Source organism: Triticum dicoccoides, chromosome 5B (assembly GCF_002162155.2).
Source record: "Triticum dicoccoides isolate Atlit2015 ecotype Zavitan chromosome 5B, WEW_v2.0, whole genome shotgun sequence".
Classification (NCBI taxonomy): Eukaryota; Viridiplantae; Streptophyta; class Magnoliopsida; order Poales; family Poaceae; genus Triticum; species Triticum dicoccoides.
This window is the reverse complement of record NC_041389.1, coordinates 711227700-711243166: the sequence shown is the minus strand read 5'-3', so window position 1 is coordinate 711243166 and position 15467 is coordinate 711227700. Positions and strand designations below refer to the sequence as shown.

The 15467-nt window shown below is 44.5% G+C and overlaps 1 protein-coding gene and 1 pseudogene across 1 annotated transcript; one reads left to right on the top strand and one right to left on the bottom strand.

Moving 5' to 3' along the window:
* Positions 1-1051: 1051 nt before the first annotated feature.
* Positions 1052-3212, top strand: LOC119312870 (nascent polypeptide-associated complex subunit beta-like). The gene is made up of 6 exons (XM_037588647.1): positions 1052-1178; positions 1285-1352; positions 1445-1593; positions 1713-1769; positions 2152-2190; positions 2802-3212. The coding sequence occupies exons 2-6, from the start codon at positions 1285-1287 to the stop codon at positions 2960-2962; spliced, it is 474 nt and encodes a 157-aa protein (XP_037444544.1). The 5' UTR covers positions 1052-1178; the 3' UTR covers positions 2963-3212.
* Positions 3213-6612: 3400 nt separating this feature from the next.
* Positions 6613-7311, bottom strand: LOC119310681 (annotated as a pseudogene).
* Positions 7312-15467: the final 8156 nt, after the last annotated feature.

The following is a 15467-nucleotide window of genomic DNA, read 5'->3' as shown; positions in this document are numbered from 1 at the left end:
ATTGTGATTGCAAGCAGATGGCAACTCTCTCTTTTTTTTACCCGAACATGTCAGTTGCCATATGTTTTGCATGGTACATGGCAAACTGCTCTAGCGTGCACGTAAGCAGATGGCAACTCTTTATTTTTACATGGCAACTGCCCTAACGTGCTTGTGAGCACATGGCAACTCTCTTTTTTACCCGAACATGTTTTTTTGCCATGTCATTTTTTCAGTGCTACATGGCAACTGCCTAGTGTTAGTAGGTGGCAACTTCTAAAGTTTTGAAATCATGGCAACTGCAGTAGACCAGACCACACATGGCAACAGCTGTAGTTGTCCAAAAAATGGCAATCTGGAACTTTGACCTGAGATGGCAACTGCCTAGTGTTAGTAGGTGGCAACTCTTAAAGTTTTGAAATCATGGCAACTGCAGTAGACCAGACCACACATGGCAACAGCTGTAGTTGTCCAAAAAATGGCAATCCGGAACTTTGACCTGAGATGGCAACTGCAGTTGAGCAGACATGGCAACTGTAGTTGTCCGACATGACAACCGTAGTTCAGCGACATGGCAACTGCACTTAAACGAACATAGACGAGGGTCCGGCCCATGACAACTGCGTGCGCGCGATAAAGTGTCACGTGGGGCGTGCGGAACCACGAGGTACGAGGCCTGACGTACCGGGCGTGTGGGCGTTATCTATTTTGCCCACACGCACGCGTATAAGAGAGACCAGGAGGAAAAAAAGACGTGTGGGCGCTAGTTGTTTTGCCCACACACAAGCGTGTGGGCTGGTCCTCTTAGGCACCACACAGAACGTGTGGGCAGATCTCTTAACGCCCACACGTGTGACAGTTATCGGGACCCTAAATAATTCATTTAGGCCTTCCTTATTTTTGAGAAAGATTCATGCCTTCACAAGAGGAGCCTGTGGCGGATTGGGCCGGTGGGCGCGGAACACGGGCCGGGGCCTGTACACCAAGGCCAGCCCGGCCCACCACCGCCAGGGTCCAACGCGCAAAACGCGAAACATCCAGGGGCCCGTGCGCAAAAAGGAAAACCCTATAATCCACCCACAAAACCTACGGGAGTCCCCTCCGCCGCCGCCCCAGCCGCTCCTTCCCCCCCACCCCCGCGCCCGCTCAAGCCCCACCGCCCGCCGGCGCCGACGCCGCGACCCACCCGCTCCGGCAAGGTCAGTCCCCCTCCCCCTCCCCCCACACCCCTCCCCGCGCATCGCGCGCTCAGATCGGGCGCCCCGCCGCGGGGACGGAGATCTCACGGGTTGTTTGGTTCCGCAGATGAACAAGGAGAGGCTCATGAAGATGGCCGGCGCCGTCCGCACCGGCGGCAAGGGCACCGTGCGCCGGTAGGTCCCCCGCCTCGACATGCTGGCTCGGCCGATCTGTGGGAAAGGTTGGGCTAATCTAATCTGCCCCCGTGGGCTGGGGTCTGGTGCAGGAAGAAGAAGGCGGTGCACAAGACGGCGACCACGGACGACAAGCGGCTGCAGAGCACGCTCAAGAGGGTGGGCGTCAACACCATCCCGGCCATCGAGGAGGTCAACATCTTCAAGGACGACCTCGTCATCCAGTTCCTCAACCCCAAAGGTGACCTCTTTCCTTCCTTCATCTACGGCGCTGCTTCTTCTGGTTGTATGCTCGCCGCTTGCTTCCTTGCTTATCATGTCGATGGGGATTACTGACTTGTTTGTCTTCTGTCGATGCAGTGCAAGCGTCCATCGCCGCAAACACATGGGTGGTCAGCGGGACTCCCCAGACCAAGAGTATGGATCCCTCTCACTTCCCTATCACTTGGTCATGATGATGATGATGCAAGTTACTTATAGCATTCTTAGATTGGATTTATGGATGCGTCGCTTTAATGTCTTTAATGCAACAGCTAACCCTCATTTGCATCCATTTGACATCCACGGATTGTTATTCCTTAATTGTCCTAGTCAATCTGAACAAGTTTCTTTTACATCTATCTGTGCACCTGATTAGTCTTGTATCCCTGAAGCTATGCACTTCAGTTTGCCCATTCATGACATGCCTGCTGTTCACCCTAATATGTTGTTTCCTTTGAATTACTGTTTCTCTGCCACTTTCTTTTTGTGTTCATTTTATTTGTGTTCACTTATTATATTCATGGTTTTGACTTGACAGAGCTACAAGATGTTCTTCCTTCGATCATCAACCAATTGGGTATGCTACTCCTTCTGACTTAGTTACACCATCCAATTATTAGTTTAGTTTAATCATCTTTTAAGTTGATTTATTGTAAGTCTGTGCTGGCACTTTGGCCTCAAGTATTTGACTTCTAGTATTTTATTATTTGTCAAAGAGTGGGTATGCTACTCTGTGTGACATAGTGAGACCATCCAATAAATAGCTTAGCTTAATAATCTGATAGTTGATTTATAATTATGTACTGGCAATTGGGCCTAAAATTTATGTCCTCCATTTTTTTAATTGTTGAGCGACTCGCATTACTTGTCGCCTTTCCGTTATTAAAAAAAATTATGTTGCTGATCTGGCAGGCTCATATACCGAGCTGCATTCTTGCACCATACTTTTCCTTCCTTTACTCATGTCAGTTAACACAAGTGGGCTGCTAGTGTTCTTCTGCTCGTCATTGGGCGATTAATAGTCATTCTGTTAATTGACTCTCTGCTGTGTTCTATCTCTAGCTTTGACACATGGATGCTTGTTCAGTTCCTGTTATGTTTCATAAGACTATGTACTAGGTAGCATAAGGCTGTATACTAGATTATGAAAGCGCCAGCATGGTTCTAAATTCTGCCTCTTTGTTCCAGGCCCTGACAACATGGAGCACCTGAAGAGGATTGCTGAGGAGATGCAGAAGCAGGTGGCTGCTGCGGGCGCCATCCAGCCCAAGGAGGAGAATGACGACGATGTTCCGGAGCTCGTTCCCGGAGAGACCTTTGAGGAGGTAGCCCAGGAGACAAAAGCCTGATCTCATAGACTCCGCCCCGCCAATAGCGAAGCATTACTTGACCCGAACTGCTACGTGGTCATGGTTTTCTATGACGGCTCTGTTTTGCTCCCTCTCCTAGGCCTTCTGTATTTGCTGCAGTTGGAAACTTTTAGTTTCTCCCACCGAGTTTTTATCCGAGTTATGAATGCTGAGTTGCCAGTGGATTCCTTTTTAGCTGCTTTTTGATGATGATTGCGTACCATTTTTTTTGGTTGATTGGTTCACAATATACCTGAGCTCCAGCCTTTGGTGAGTTTTGCTCAAGTGTGTGATACTCCTTGACATTAGCCATGCTCAGATTGCTTTCAGATTATCGTTAGCTTGATATCAAGATGTTCCTACTAGTTGAGAATGATTTCCACATCATTCTTTGTTGAGGATTGCTGCAACGTGGTGAAGCATGTTTTGACATAATCATGTAACTTGGTGAGTATAATAATATCTGATTATCATGATGCCAACTTTTAATGATGACACACTGCTGGGTCTTGTGATATTTCATCAAAGCCCAAAATTTTAATCCATGTAGCAGCATTACCCAGAATTTTTATTACGTATTGAAAAATTACATTCCCATGTCTGCATTTCTTTTACTGAAACCTACATTCTGATCTGATACATGTAGGCACATTCTGGTTGCTTGTTGCAAATAGTAGGTTGGCTTGAATCAAATAGGGGAGAGAAAGTTGGAATCGGGTTTCGACTGATTGTTCTATCTTGCGCTTTCTTAGCCACCGTCCCTTTACCAAAATCTTGATGAACTCTGAAAATAATTGATTGTGCTTCACTCTACGACTGTTAACACTGTCCTTGCTTTTACTTCATTCATCTATGTGGTGCTGTCGGCGATGCTTTAACTTTAGGTCGGTGAAGCGCTCGTTCCTGCCCGGCATTTCAGTGCAATACTTGCAACCATGATGCTCCTACTCTCGGACGATATTTAACATTGTTCGCTGGAACTCGGATTTCTTGTTCAAAACTGATAACTTGATACATGTAATCCGAAACATGGCATGTATTTGCCCAGACTTATTCAAAACATACTACTCCCTCCGTTCCTAAATGTAAGTCTTTGTAGAGATTTCATTATAAACCGCATACGGATGTATATAGATGCATTTTAAGTTTAGATTCATTCATTTTGCTCCGTATGTAGTCCATCTAGTGGAATCCATACAAAGACTTATATTTAGGAACTGAGGGAGTACAATACATGCAGTAGTGCTCATCAGAAAATAAAAACACACATTGTAGCAAGGTTCAGAAAGGAACACTCGTAGCTTTCCTGCAGTATTATATATGCATGTCTTAGTCACCTAGCGTAGTACGAGAGCGGACGTTTGGCTCCCGGGAGCCATGGAGGCCTGTTTTTTAAAACAAATCAAAATTCAAATTTTTGAGTTTCAAAAAAATCTGAAAAAAAGGTGCAAGTAGACAAGTATGTTATGTCTATGTGTGTAAAATTTCAGAATGAAAAACATTGAAGTGTGACTTGTACAAAAAGGACAAATTCATGGCCTGGGAGGATGAATAGTATCATGTGTTAAAAACCCGCAGATTTGTCTTTTTTGCACAGCCCTTATTTCAATTTATTTTGCCCTGAAAATTTACACACATGTGGGTTATGCCTTCATGTATATGTGTGTTTTTTTTTTCAGAATTTTTTGAAATGTAGAAAATATGAAATTCAACAAAATTCAAAACTTTCAAAACCGAGCTCCATGGAGCTCGGCCTCCAAAGACAATATCAGGCGTAATACGAGCTTCTTGGGCTTATGTGTAGGCTGTCACTATCACCAATAGCATACCCACTTGACTCTATTTCATGACCACCGGTAGATTTCCCACCAAGAAGGCTCTCTGCATACCTCTCCGTGTCCATCCTGGCCCAAGGATGCACTGAAAGCTTCCTCAATCTATTGAGCTCGTCGGCGACCTCTTTCATGGTAGGCCTGTTGTCGTCATATACATATCTAGGCATTTCTTAGCCATGTCAGCAATTCCTCTGAGCAATGTCATACTTTCTTGGCCTTTCACATGGCTCACCACTGCTGCATCCAAATTGTTCTCCTTCACAACGGATAGGAAAGTCGCCGACAAGATTCTTTGTGTGACAGATCCTTCGAGCTTCAATGGCAACTGGCCTGTGAGCACCTCTAACAGGATAACTCCAAAGCTATACACATCACTTTTGTCAGTTAACTTGCATTTGCATGTATTCAGAGTCAAGATGTCCACAAGTACCGTGAACCATAGTGACAAACTGCTCTCTGTCGGAGGGGGATGGGGCTAGTATGGAAGCTCCAAAGTCCGACACTTTGGCCATGTAGTTATCATCAAGAAGGATGTTAGAAGTTTTCACATCGCCATGAATAATTGGGGAAGATGCATAGGAGCGCAGGAAGCTGAGTCCTTAGGCTGCTTCATGGCCAATTCTTAAGAGAGTGCTGAAGGAGATTTGCAGTGCTTGGTTCTTGCCATGGATAAGCTCAAATAGTGTATGGCTTTGAACAAACTCATATGCTAGAATTGGAATCTCCACTTCCAGGCAACAGTCCAAGAGTTTAACAATGTCCGGATAGTCCGCTCGGACGAACATGTTTTCGGAAATTGTGAAACAATGTTTTAAATTCGCGATGATTTTTTTGAGTGTACAATTTTTTTCGAAGTGCATAATCATTTTTTGAATCGGTGAATATTTTATGAATCGATAAACTATTTTGTAATTCACCAACAATTTTCGAATTTTTAGGACATTTTCCAAAATTCATTATTTTGAATTGGTGAATATTTTGTTTAAATTTTTTAATACATGATTCTTTTTCAAAATCTTGAACATTTTTTGATTTCCCGAGCATTTTTTTCCAAAACTGCAGACATTTTTTGAATCCGTAAAATCTTTATGATTTATTGAACATTTTATCTCAAAATTCTCATTCATGTTATATTCCGGAGGTTTTTGTAGTCTTAATTTATTTAAAGTATAAAAAATAAAAACATAAAAGAAAAATGAAAAACACGGTACTACTTCGCTACTGGTCACCCATGAGTATTTAGAAAAATAACAAAAAAAACCAAATAAAAAATAACATGCGACAATTTCGGAGCTTTTTGAAGTCCCAATTTCGGAACTTTGGGGGCAATTTCGTGACCGATGGGCAGAAGCACTAATCCCTTTATTTGTCGGTATATGGATTTAGTTTTTGTCCGTCGAGTATTTTTGGGTGGGCCATCTCTTATACATATTTTAAAAGTCATCTTATAGTGAAAAAAGGGGAAAAAAATAATTCCTCTCTATACGTAGTCCCTTACAAAGTGCAATTTCCGAGCTCCAAGTGACACATGAATTATCTAAACCGGGTGCATAATATACTGTTTTGCAGTGAAAATTCTACTCCCTCCGTCCTAAAAATCGATGACTCAACTTTGTACTAACTTTAGTACAAAGTTAGTATAAAGTTGGGTCATCTATTTTGAAACCGAGGGAGTAGCTTCAAATCAACTTGCTGGACTGAATCGGTATCAAAATGCTCGCTCCACACAATTTAGACCGTTCAAAAAAAAAATTAGACCGTTCAAAAAAAAAATGCTCGCTCCACATGGTATTCGGCATCATGGCATTTTGTCGATCACCTTGTGATGTACGCAGTGAAATCATCTAGGTCCTTGCGCGACAAGCCGCCGTCCCCTTGCCGCACGGCCATTCCCTTGTCCGAGAGCATGGCCTCCTCGATCACTTCCTGGATGGCCTTCGCCGTGCTTCTCCCATGGGCGCACGAGGATACCGGCGTTGAGGTAGTTGCAGACGAGCTCCGCGTCCCACGGCTGGTCGCAGTGCATGGGCTAGGCGAGAATCGGCCGGCCGTGGCTCAGGCTCTCCATGCTCGAGTTCCAGCCGCAGTGGCTCATGAACGCCGCCGTCGCGCTGTGCGCTAGGATCTCCAGCTGCGCCGCCCACCCGGTGATCACCAGCCCCGTCCCTTGGGTGTGCCTGGTGAACTCCGACAGCATCTTCTCGTGGCCTCCGCGAATATGTCGTGGTGGAGCAGCGGGTTCAACGGCCCGACGGCGAAGAGCCTCTTGCCGTCGGCGGCCAGGTGCCCGGCGACGACGTCGATGAAGTCACCCTCGAGAGCGCGGCACGTGTTTGCCAGGACGCCGGCGCCAGGCGAGATCTGTTTCGACGGCCTGGCCCGGCCGGCGAACTGCGCGAACTCCTTGGTCGCGCAGTGCTCGACGGCGCGGAAGGCCAGGCCAGTCTCACGCAGCAGCCGGTGGCCGGCGTCCATTCTTCCGACGAGCATCGGGAGGGCCAGGCAGTGCAGCATCTAGTTGAGGTGGCCCTGCGCCGGGAACGGCACCGCCACGACGGCCACAGAATCCATCACCGCTCTGCGCTGCTGAGTGGCCTTCCGATGAGGCTGGCTATGGCAGGTTATATGAAGCAGGCGGCGGTGAACAAACCACAAGCCAACGCAGACGCAGGGGAGCAGGTCAGAGCGGGCCATTTATTTATTTTTCTCATGATTTTTTTTTGAGAAAATATTTTCTCATGATAGTTAGGGCCATCTACAATCACCGGACCCCACATGTCGGCCCCAAACGTCCGGCTGGGCTACCTGGTCATTGCCCGCACACACATTTAGCACCCAACCGGACACCCCACATCTGGCCCATATGCCTCGGCCTGACCGGCACTTCCAATACCCGACCTATATCTGGGACGAATATGGGACGCCCGGACATGGGAGCCATGTCGAACTGACCGCAAGGGCCCATGCGGGTACACAAAGTGATTGTTGGTCCAACGGGCGCCCCCTTTGCTCCGCGCCGCATGACGCAGCTCTGGCGTGCCGCCCGTGGGAGCAAGTCCGTCTTAAGCCGAACAGTGGAAGCCGAACCCTAGCCGTCCCTATTCCTTCCATCTGATCCTACCTGTGCCGCCAGCTTTCATCTGCTCTTTGCCGTAGCCGCGATACGGGCACGCGCTGCTCTTGTTGCAGCTGGTCTGCCTCCAAATTCGCCGAAGCAGGAGGAGGAAGAGGAGGAGGAGGCAACAGCAACTGGAGGCGGAGCAGGATCCCCAGTCCATGGACGTGGCGGATCCAAAGGAGGAGGACGTGGCGGATCCGAAGGAGGAAGCAGAACCGGTTGCTTCCTTCGCCATGGAGGACACCACGATGAAGTTTGAGGTTGGCCACGCGGAGGAGATAGGAAAGCAAACCGCCATCCTTAAGTCCACGCAGGACAAGGCCTATGTGAAGGCCAATTGGCGCTTAATTCGCAGCAGGGGCGGAGATGGACAAGCTCTTCACCTCTAGTTTGTCCGACGACCAGCCAGGACTACCACAGTTGCTTAATTATCTATCCGGAGCCGGGCATGGAGATCGTGATCATCTCCGACGATGAGTAAGTAGTACTCCTACTGGGTTTTTAATCTGCATGGTTTGTATGAATTTAAGGTATGAAGTTCAAAGCACATGAATGCAGCGGACGATTTTTATGTGTTTTCCAGTCACTGTCTGTCCGCACACATGCCAGGCCGCGTCCACGGGTGTTTAGGGGCGGATTTTTGATAGTTGTAGATGCGCACCAAGTCCATCTCCGAGGAAATGCTTATCGTCATGACCCGATATTTCTGGAGACTAAACAACAACATCCGTAGTGCAAAAGTATGTTAATAATGAAATCGAAACTCATTGAGCCTCTATCAAATTGCTTTTGCATACTCTAGCCAGCTCCGGGACATTACTACCGCCTACTGTAGACATCATCCTTGGTTCCTTGGAAGGAAGAAAAAAAGAAGGAAGAAGAAGAAGGAAAGGGAGAGAGACTCTCATGTGACGTCTAATTCGTTTGAGCAGTCAAGTTTGACGGCTCAATTAGCGACGCACCTTTTTCTTTTGGTTCTCAAATTTGAGGAATTAATAAGGTTTGAGGAGGCATTATGAGAGTTAAAATTTATGAGTTTGGTTAGAGATGCCCTTAGAAGAGGCAACTCTCCTCGTTAAAATAAATAAATAAAATTGGTGGTAAATAAAAAAACTCCTATGTAGGAGGTTTTGTGTGTCAGTTTGCCGTTTAATCGCACAAGCACCCTTTGAATGGGCTGACCCATCAAAACGGTAGACAGCGGGCATTTTTTTCTCTAGGAGTTTATTTTGGCTTTCAGTTGGTTTCCCGACTGATTTTCTTGTTTTAAAAGTTCGTGAATTTTTTTCGAAAAAATGAAATTATTTTTTGAACTTTGCATTTTAAAAAATCCAAAGATCTTGAGAAATTTGAAACTTTTTTGAATGCAAACATTCTTTCAAATTTTTTATATTTTAAAAAATGCAAACCTTTTTGAAATTGTGTTTTTAATTGAATATTTTTTTAATGAAAAGTCTTTTTCTAATTTTGAACTTTATTTAAAAACCATTATTTTAAATAGCGGGCTATGCTAAATAGCGATGTTCCTCCAAATCAGGTATAACTCCGCTATAGCAGGCTCTTTTAGAACTTTTTCCGACAATTGTACATGAATTCCATAGCGGGTTGTTTAGTGGCACTCTGCTCAAACTGCTATAGTAGAGCTATAGTTGTTTATTTAAAACTCTGTTAAAAACTTAAACATTTTTAAAAATTATGAACCATTTTTTAGTTTTCTTAATTCTGAGCAAAATTTGAATTCCAATGAATTTTAAACTTTGAACATTTTTGGAATTTCAATATATCACGATCCCAAGACTGAAAATCCACATGCACCTGCCATCTTGGCCTTCTCACAAGTTGTCTTCACAATTTCCACAACAGTTTCTTCACTGAGCCATCGAGCTTCAATTGTTTGACACGGTCCTCCGGACAACTAAACATATTTAAATTCTCTACATTTTGTGAGCATTGCAAGTTCAATAACCATATGAACTTCAGTTGCGTATTTCATCCTCACCCAATTGTAGTGACATATACAATCATGATGATTATCTCTTTGATTATGTTGAATCGATTGAGGAGTTATTCTTTAGAATCTCTCAACGTATGACAAGGGTGTAGGAGGTTGCTCCATATTAGCAGAAGTCTCTAAACTTATGAGCTTGCTAGAGAGCATCTATGACTATTGCACCACTAACAATTTTCATAAAAGCCTTTCACTCATGGAATCCTATATACCTAACTAGTTCATCCTCACTACCTCTATTTTCTTAACATGGACACATGCCACTTCATCAAAGGTCCACCATAACATGCAGGAGAAACAGTTATCCATTATTAGTTGATCTCATGCACACATCTCACCTCACCAAAGGTCCACTCAACATGCAAAGAAAAAAGTTTTCCCTTATATTATACCACTTATATTCAAATTATTTTTGACTATTCAATAATCAAACACAAAATACACCACTTATATTCAAAATATTTTTTGACTATACAATAACAAAATACAAAATATAATATGTATTTTTAGATTTAGTTCATACATTGTTAAATCAACTATTCATGTTGCATACAATCAAATGACTCGAAATATACTGCAATCGATTCCCGCTGCAATGCGCGGGGTATTATCTAGTATGGAAGCGGTTCGCCACGAGCTCCCAAGCCTCTCAATTGCAGGAACATAACCTAATGAAAGAATCCAAGGAAATACTCTAGCAATTGGAGAAAAATGAACATAACCTAATGAAAGAATCCAAGGAAATACTCTAGCGATTGGAGAAAAATACACTGGAAGCTACTTTCCAAGAAGTATGTCTAGAAGTTGAGAAGATGAAAAAGGAACATGGAGATGAAAGATGGAATGGCCATTGTCCGACAACTCTTACTGATCATTGACATTTTCATAGTCGTTCTGAGTAAATCGCCTTACACACTACTATCATATTACATTACATGACTAAAGACATGTTCTTTATTGCCATTTGCCATGCATGATCAGAGTATGGCTAGCATGATATTTTTATGACTTGTCTGTTTTTATGTCTATGATACGCCGGATCATTGACATCCTGGTACACTACCAGAAGCATTCATATGTAGTTCCTTTCATGTTTTGAGTTTGAGTTATGATTGCATTCAGTTGAAGTGTGTCAATAGAAAGTATATTGTTCATATTTGTAAGATGTTGCTTCTACCCAAAAAGAGAGAGACCAGATAAAAGATGCACCACGGAGGTTCCACAAAAAGAAAAGATAAAAGAAAAAATGTGAGGAAGAAAGATGGAGAACACAATCATACATTTTAGTATACACGAAGTTCTTCAAAGTAGCACCACTTCACGGATTGTAGCATGGAAAATTACCATGAGCTTTATGTTTGATATTAGTGGGGAACATACGTTATCGAATTTGGCGTGTATATTCCGATGACGAGCATTCTCAGAACGTTGAGGTCGCAAGCAAGTAAGATACACCCCCACTTAGTCCATATAGGAGAGGTTTCACATATTCATAGCTCTGTATGCATCCTAGTTGCATGGTGATCCCTACTTCGTGCGTTAAATCAATTATAAGGCCTTCTTCGTGCCTAACGTCAAATGCTTTGATGCATGACTTTCTATGTTTTTGAGTTCTCAAACCCCAATCATTATTTTAGTTTTCCTTTAAGTGTGAGGTATAAGCTTGCGCTCAGCTCTGCATAGCTAGTTGAGCGGTTGACTAAGAAATACAAACGATCTTAGTGTTGTACCTAATATGCCTCGGGTTGGTGCTTTTGAAGCGATCGCTGATGCATAATTTCTTTTGTCTATGACAAACATTGCTTTGTTCTGGACGTAATTTTGACATTCTCTCTAAACCTTTGGTAATGATAATTTGGACTTCAAGGAAATATTTCCTCTTTTTGGCCTCCATGCCAATGGAACTAAGAGGATTGCATGTATTACTCCCTTACTAGTTAACTTTTGCATGCTCTCATGAAGAATATGGATACACTTATGGACTTAATTTGGTTTTAGTGTAAGCTTTAGAGTTGGCAACAATGAGCTTAGATAGTGAACCTGCTTGCTCGAGGACAAGCAAGGTTTAAGCACAGAGATTCTGATGGCTCTATATTTCTACGCATTTTTAGATCTCATTTGTTGCATATTATATGTATATATCATGTCACAATGAAATAAATACATGTCCATTATGCATATTTTTCGGTTTTCTCTTTTTTGTGAGCATTGCATAGTTTGTAAGGTTCCTTTGTTTCGTTGTGTCTACAGGTGTTTTGGAGCAACCTAGGACCAAGCACGATGAAAAGGGAAAGGATGGATGTAATACGGAGGACTTCTAGGCACCATACTTAGGCATTTGGAATGTCCAAAATGGAATATTTTTGAAGTACTCAAAATCAAAATCCAAACACCATAGGTGCATTGGCACCGTTAATACGATTCTAACGAGCCCAAGAACGGCAAAATCCGAGTTTGTATGAAGAAATGATGATCGTTTTATCGAAGGATTCCACAGTGTTCGACGGCGCATGGGACAAGCGCGCCACTCGTACCATCGCTCGTGCCACACCCAGACAGGCTTGGAAATGGTCCGATCGGACGGGATACTTCACTCAATTTCATCCCCGTTTGTTCCTTGTTGATCCTAATAAAGATGGTTTTGGTAGAGGATTTGACTCATATAGAGCCCTTGGATCAAAGGAGAAAAACTACATCTACGAAGGAGGCTTTGGGAGAGCCCTTATATATATATATATACACCTTCAATCCTAGCCGCCGTCATCATCTGCATCATGCGTCATTCATTTAAGATCAATCACATCCCCATTGCTGCTCCAAGACCACCTCCATAGATATAAGTAGGGCCAAGACAAGAGGAGGCGCCACCACCACGTCGCACCGACCTTTGGGCTAGTGCTATCTCCACCGCTGGCGTCACCACCATCATCACCACCGTCGCGATGCTCCTCGCCTCCACCGACTCCATGTTGGTTTGTAACACACATGTCCTCTGTATGTCATCGCTTCGTATGTTTCAGTAGTTGTACTCATTCTTGAGGATTTGGGTGAACCCTTACATGATTAGCACTTCACTTCACATATCACAAAAAGTGCAACAACTACATGTGCTCTTGCAGGACATTAGGACATGCAGCAACGGGGCCCTGTATTGGAGGCTGGCCCCTCACGGGTGATCGAGCTTGATGGTATGGGCGAGGTGAAGAACGAGGACGACGAGTCAGGCTCTGACACTGACTGGGACAATCTCTGGGTAGTTCTCTCGGTTGAAGTATGTTTGTATTCAAACTATGTTTAAATTTGGACTCAAATTTGCAATGGTTTCGCTGTTCTTGTACCCAATATAGGGCAGCTGTTATAGCATTTTGGTGCCCTATTATAGGGCTGCTGTTGGAGCAAAAATAAATAAATCCGGTGATGCAAAATTCGATGTGCTAAGTTGGTGTGGTGTTCCTCTTCCTCTAAAAGACACAACCGTGTGCTTCTCCAAGTAAAGCTCATCTGACTGAGGTCAAAATTGGAGCATTTTGTCGATTTGCACAAATTCAGAGTAACCAATCTGAAATCCATCAGCACCAACATGTTTGATTGACGACGAGCCTAATGGACATAACAACACAGGTATGCATATTCTAGTTTGAATTCACATGTTATTGTAGTACCTGATGGAAACAGAGGGCAACTGAAGTTCCTCAAGCAGGGTAGCCAGGTTACGTGCTGAACTGAGTAACCAACAGATGAATCGAAACTGAAACCGATTAAGATTGACTGCTCCAGATTGAGACGAAACCCAGACATCTGGACATAATCTTCTAGGGTCAAAAGAACAGAAGCCAAACGAAACGAAAATCTGCGCTCTCTCGATAGATTTCGCTCCGCCAATTGTGAAACTTATTTGACCTGTCATGGCTTCCTATGACAGGCCCTGTTTCTCCCAAGTTCTGCATTTCAGTGCAACGCTTACAACATCATGTTCTGATGATACTTCACATGATTCATCAGTGTCAAACAAAAGCATCCCGATAACATGTACTAATGCAAAACATGGGGCGTATTCGCTCGATTCAAGTGGTGGAATGAAACCAATGAAGCCTTTTTCAGCTGGGTGACCAAACTGTAGTTCCTTTTACGGCTAAAGGGAAACGAATAACTATACACCACAGAATAAATACTCGATTCATGAGATCCTGCAATTCGGAAAACAGAGACAATTGCACCCCATAACCAAAATGACATTCTTATAGCAGGATAACAAGAATAGCTTTCAATCGAGCAGATTGGATAAGCATGATCGCCAGAGATCAAAACTGAAAGCGTGAAACCACTGGGCTGAACAAAAGAATCGAAACTGAACAGAGTGTGCGCACGCTCAGATTTTTGTCAGACTCTGAATGTGTCATCTTTCATGTTTGCACTTCAGTGCAATGCTTACAATCAAGATGCTCCTACTATTCAGCATGATTTCACATGAATCTTTGTGACAATTGTGTTTGATTTGTATTGACACATCTGAAAACATGATCATGCTATTCAAAACTTGGCCAGTATTTCTGCCACTCAAGAAAACAGGAGCTCCTTTTTTTTGGCAAGATAAACTGAAACACTGAATAAGGAAAGAGTGATGAAAATTCGAAAAGCAGATACGATTACGCCCCATGACCAAAAAGAAGAACAAATTCTTCAAGCAGGATCAACCAGATCGAAACAGGACTGATCAACAGAGGAATCGAAACTGAAGCCAAGAATAGCTTTCAATCGAGAAGATTCAGGAAACAGGGGCAATTGTTTGAACAAATTCCTGAAGCTGTATAGCAAGATTAGCTTTCAACCGAGAAGATTGTATATAAGCAGGATCATCATTCACCTCGCCGAGATCAAAACTGGACTGATCAACATACTACATAGGAATCGAAACTGAAACCAATGTGCTGATCAACTAAGATTAACTCCGACATCTGTACGTTAGTTCTCACTGCCGATTTGGGCGCTGCAAAAACTCGAGTCAAGACGAGCAAAAGAACTGAAAGAAAAAGAAATTCTAGGCGTAATCAGGCCTCTGCTATCTTGATCGATCGGCCCATGAGCAGCCGTCAGCAAGCACGGCGTTTCTTGGCTTCGCCGGGGTACGCGAAGCTTGCTCTTGGGGGGCGGTTCTTGGACTTGGCCGGTGTCGACTCGGCTCAGGGCGCTTGTTGTTGGGGCCTCTGGCTCTGGGCGGCCTTGGCGGCGGCGGGGGCGGCGGAGGGACGGTGGCTGGGCGCCACGCGGACGTCGGTGACGGGGACGCGGACGATCTTGCCGGCGAACATGGCGTGCAGGTCGGCGGCGTACTTGACGCTGCAGTGGTAGGCGTCGGAGGAGGAGACGACCCTGGCCGGCAGCCAGATGAGGAGGCAGCACCTGCCGGTCCCGTCGGCGATCACCACGTAGTAGCGCGTGCGCACGTACACGGCCGTCCCGCACGCCAGCCGCCGCGCCGGGTGCACGCTCTCGGCCGCGCGGCCCGGGGCCGCCTCCGCCTCTGCCGCCGGGCGCTGCGCCGTC

Excerpts from the sequence above, each read along its gene's own strand:
- LOC119312870 (XM_037588647.1), top strand. The coding sequence starts at position 1,285 with ATGAACAAGGAGAGGCTCATGAAGATGGCCGGCGCCGTCCGCACCGGC. Across the intron at positions 1,594-1,712 it reads CCAGTTCCTCAACCCCAAAG|TGCAAGCGTCCATCGCCGCA; the intron begins GTGACCTCTTTC and ends CTGTCGATGCAG. Across the intron at positions 1,770-2,151 it reads CGGGACTCCCCAGACCAAGA|AGCTACAAGATGTTCTTCCT; the intron begins GTATGGATCCCT and ends TTGACTTGACAG.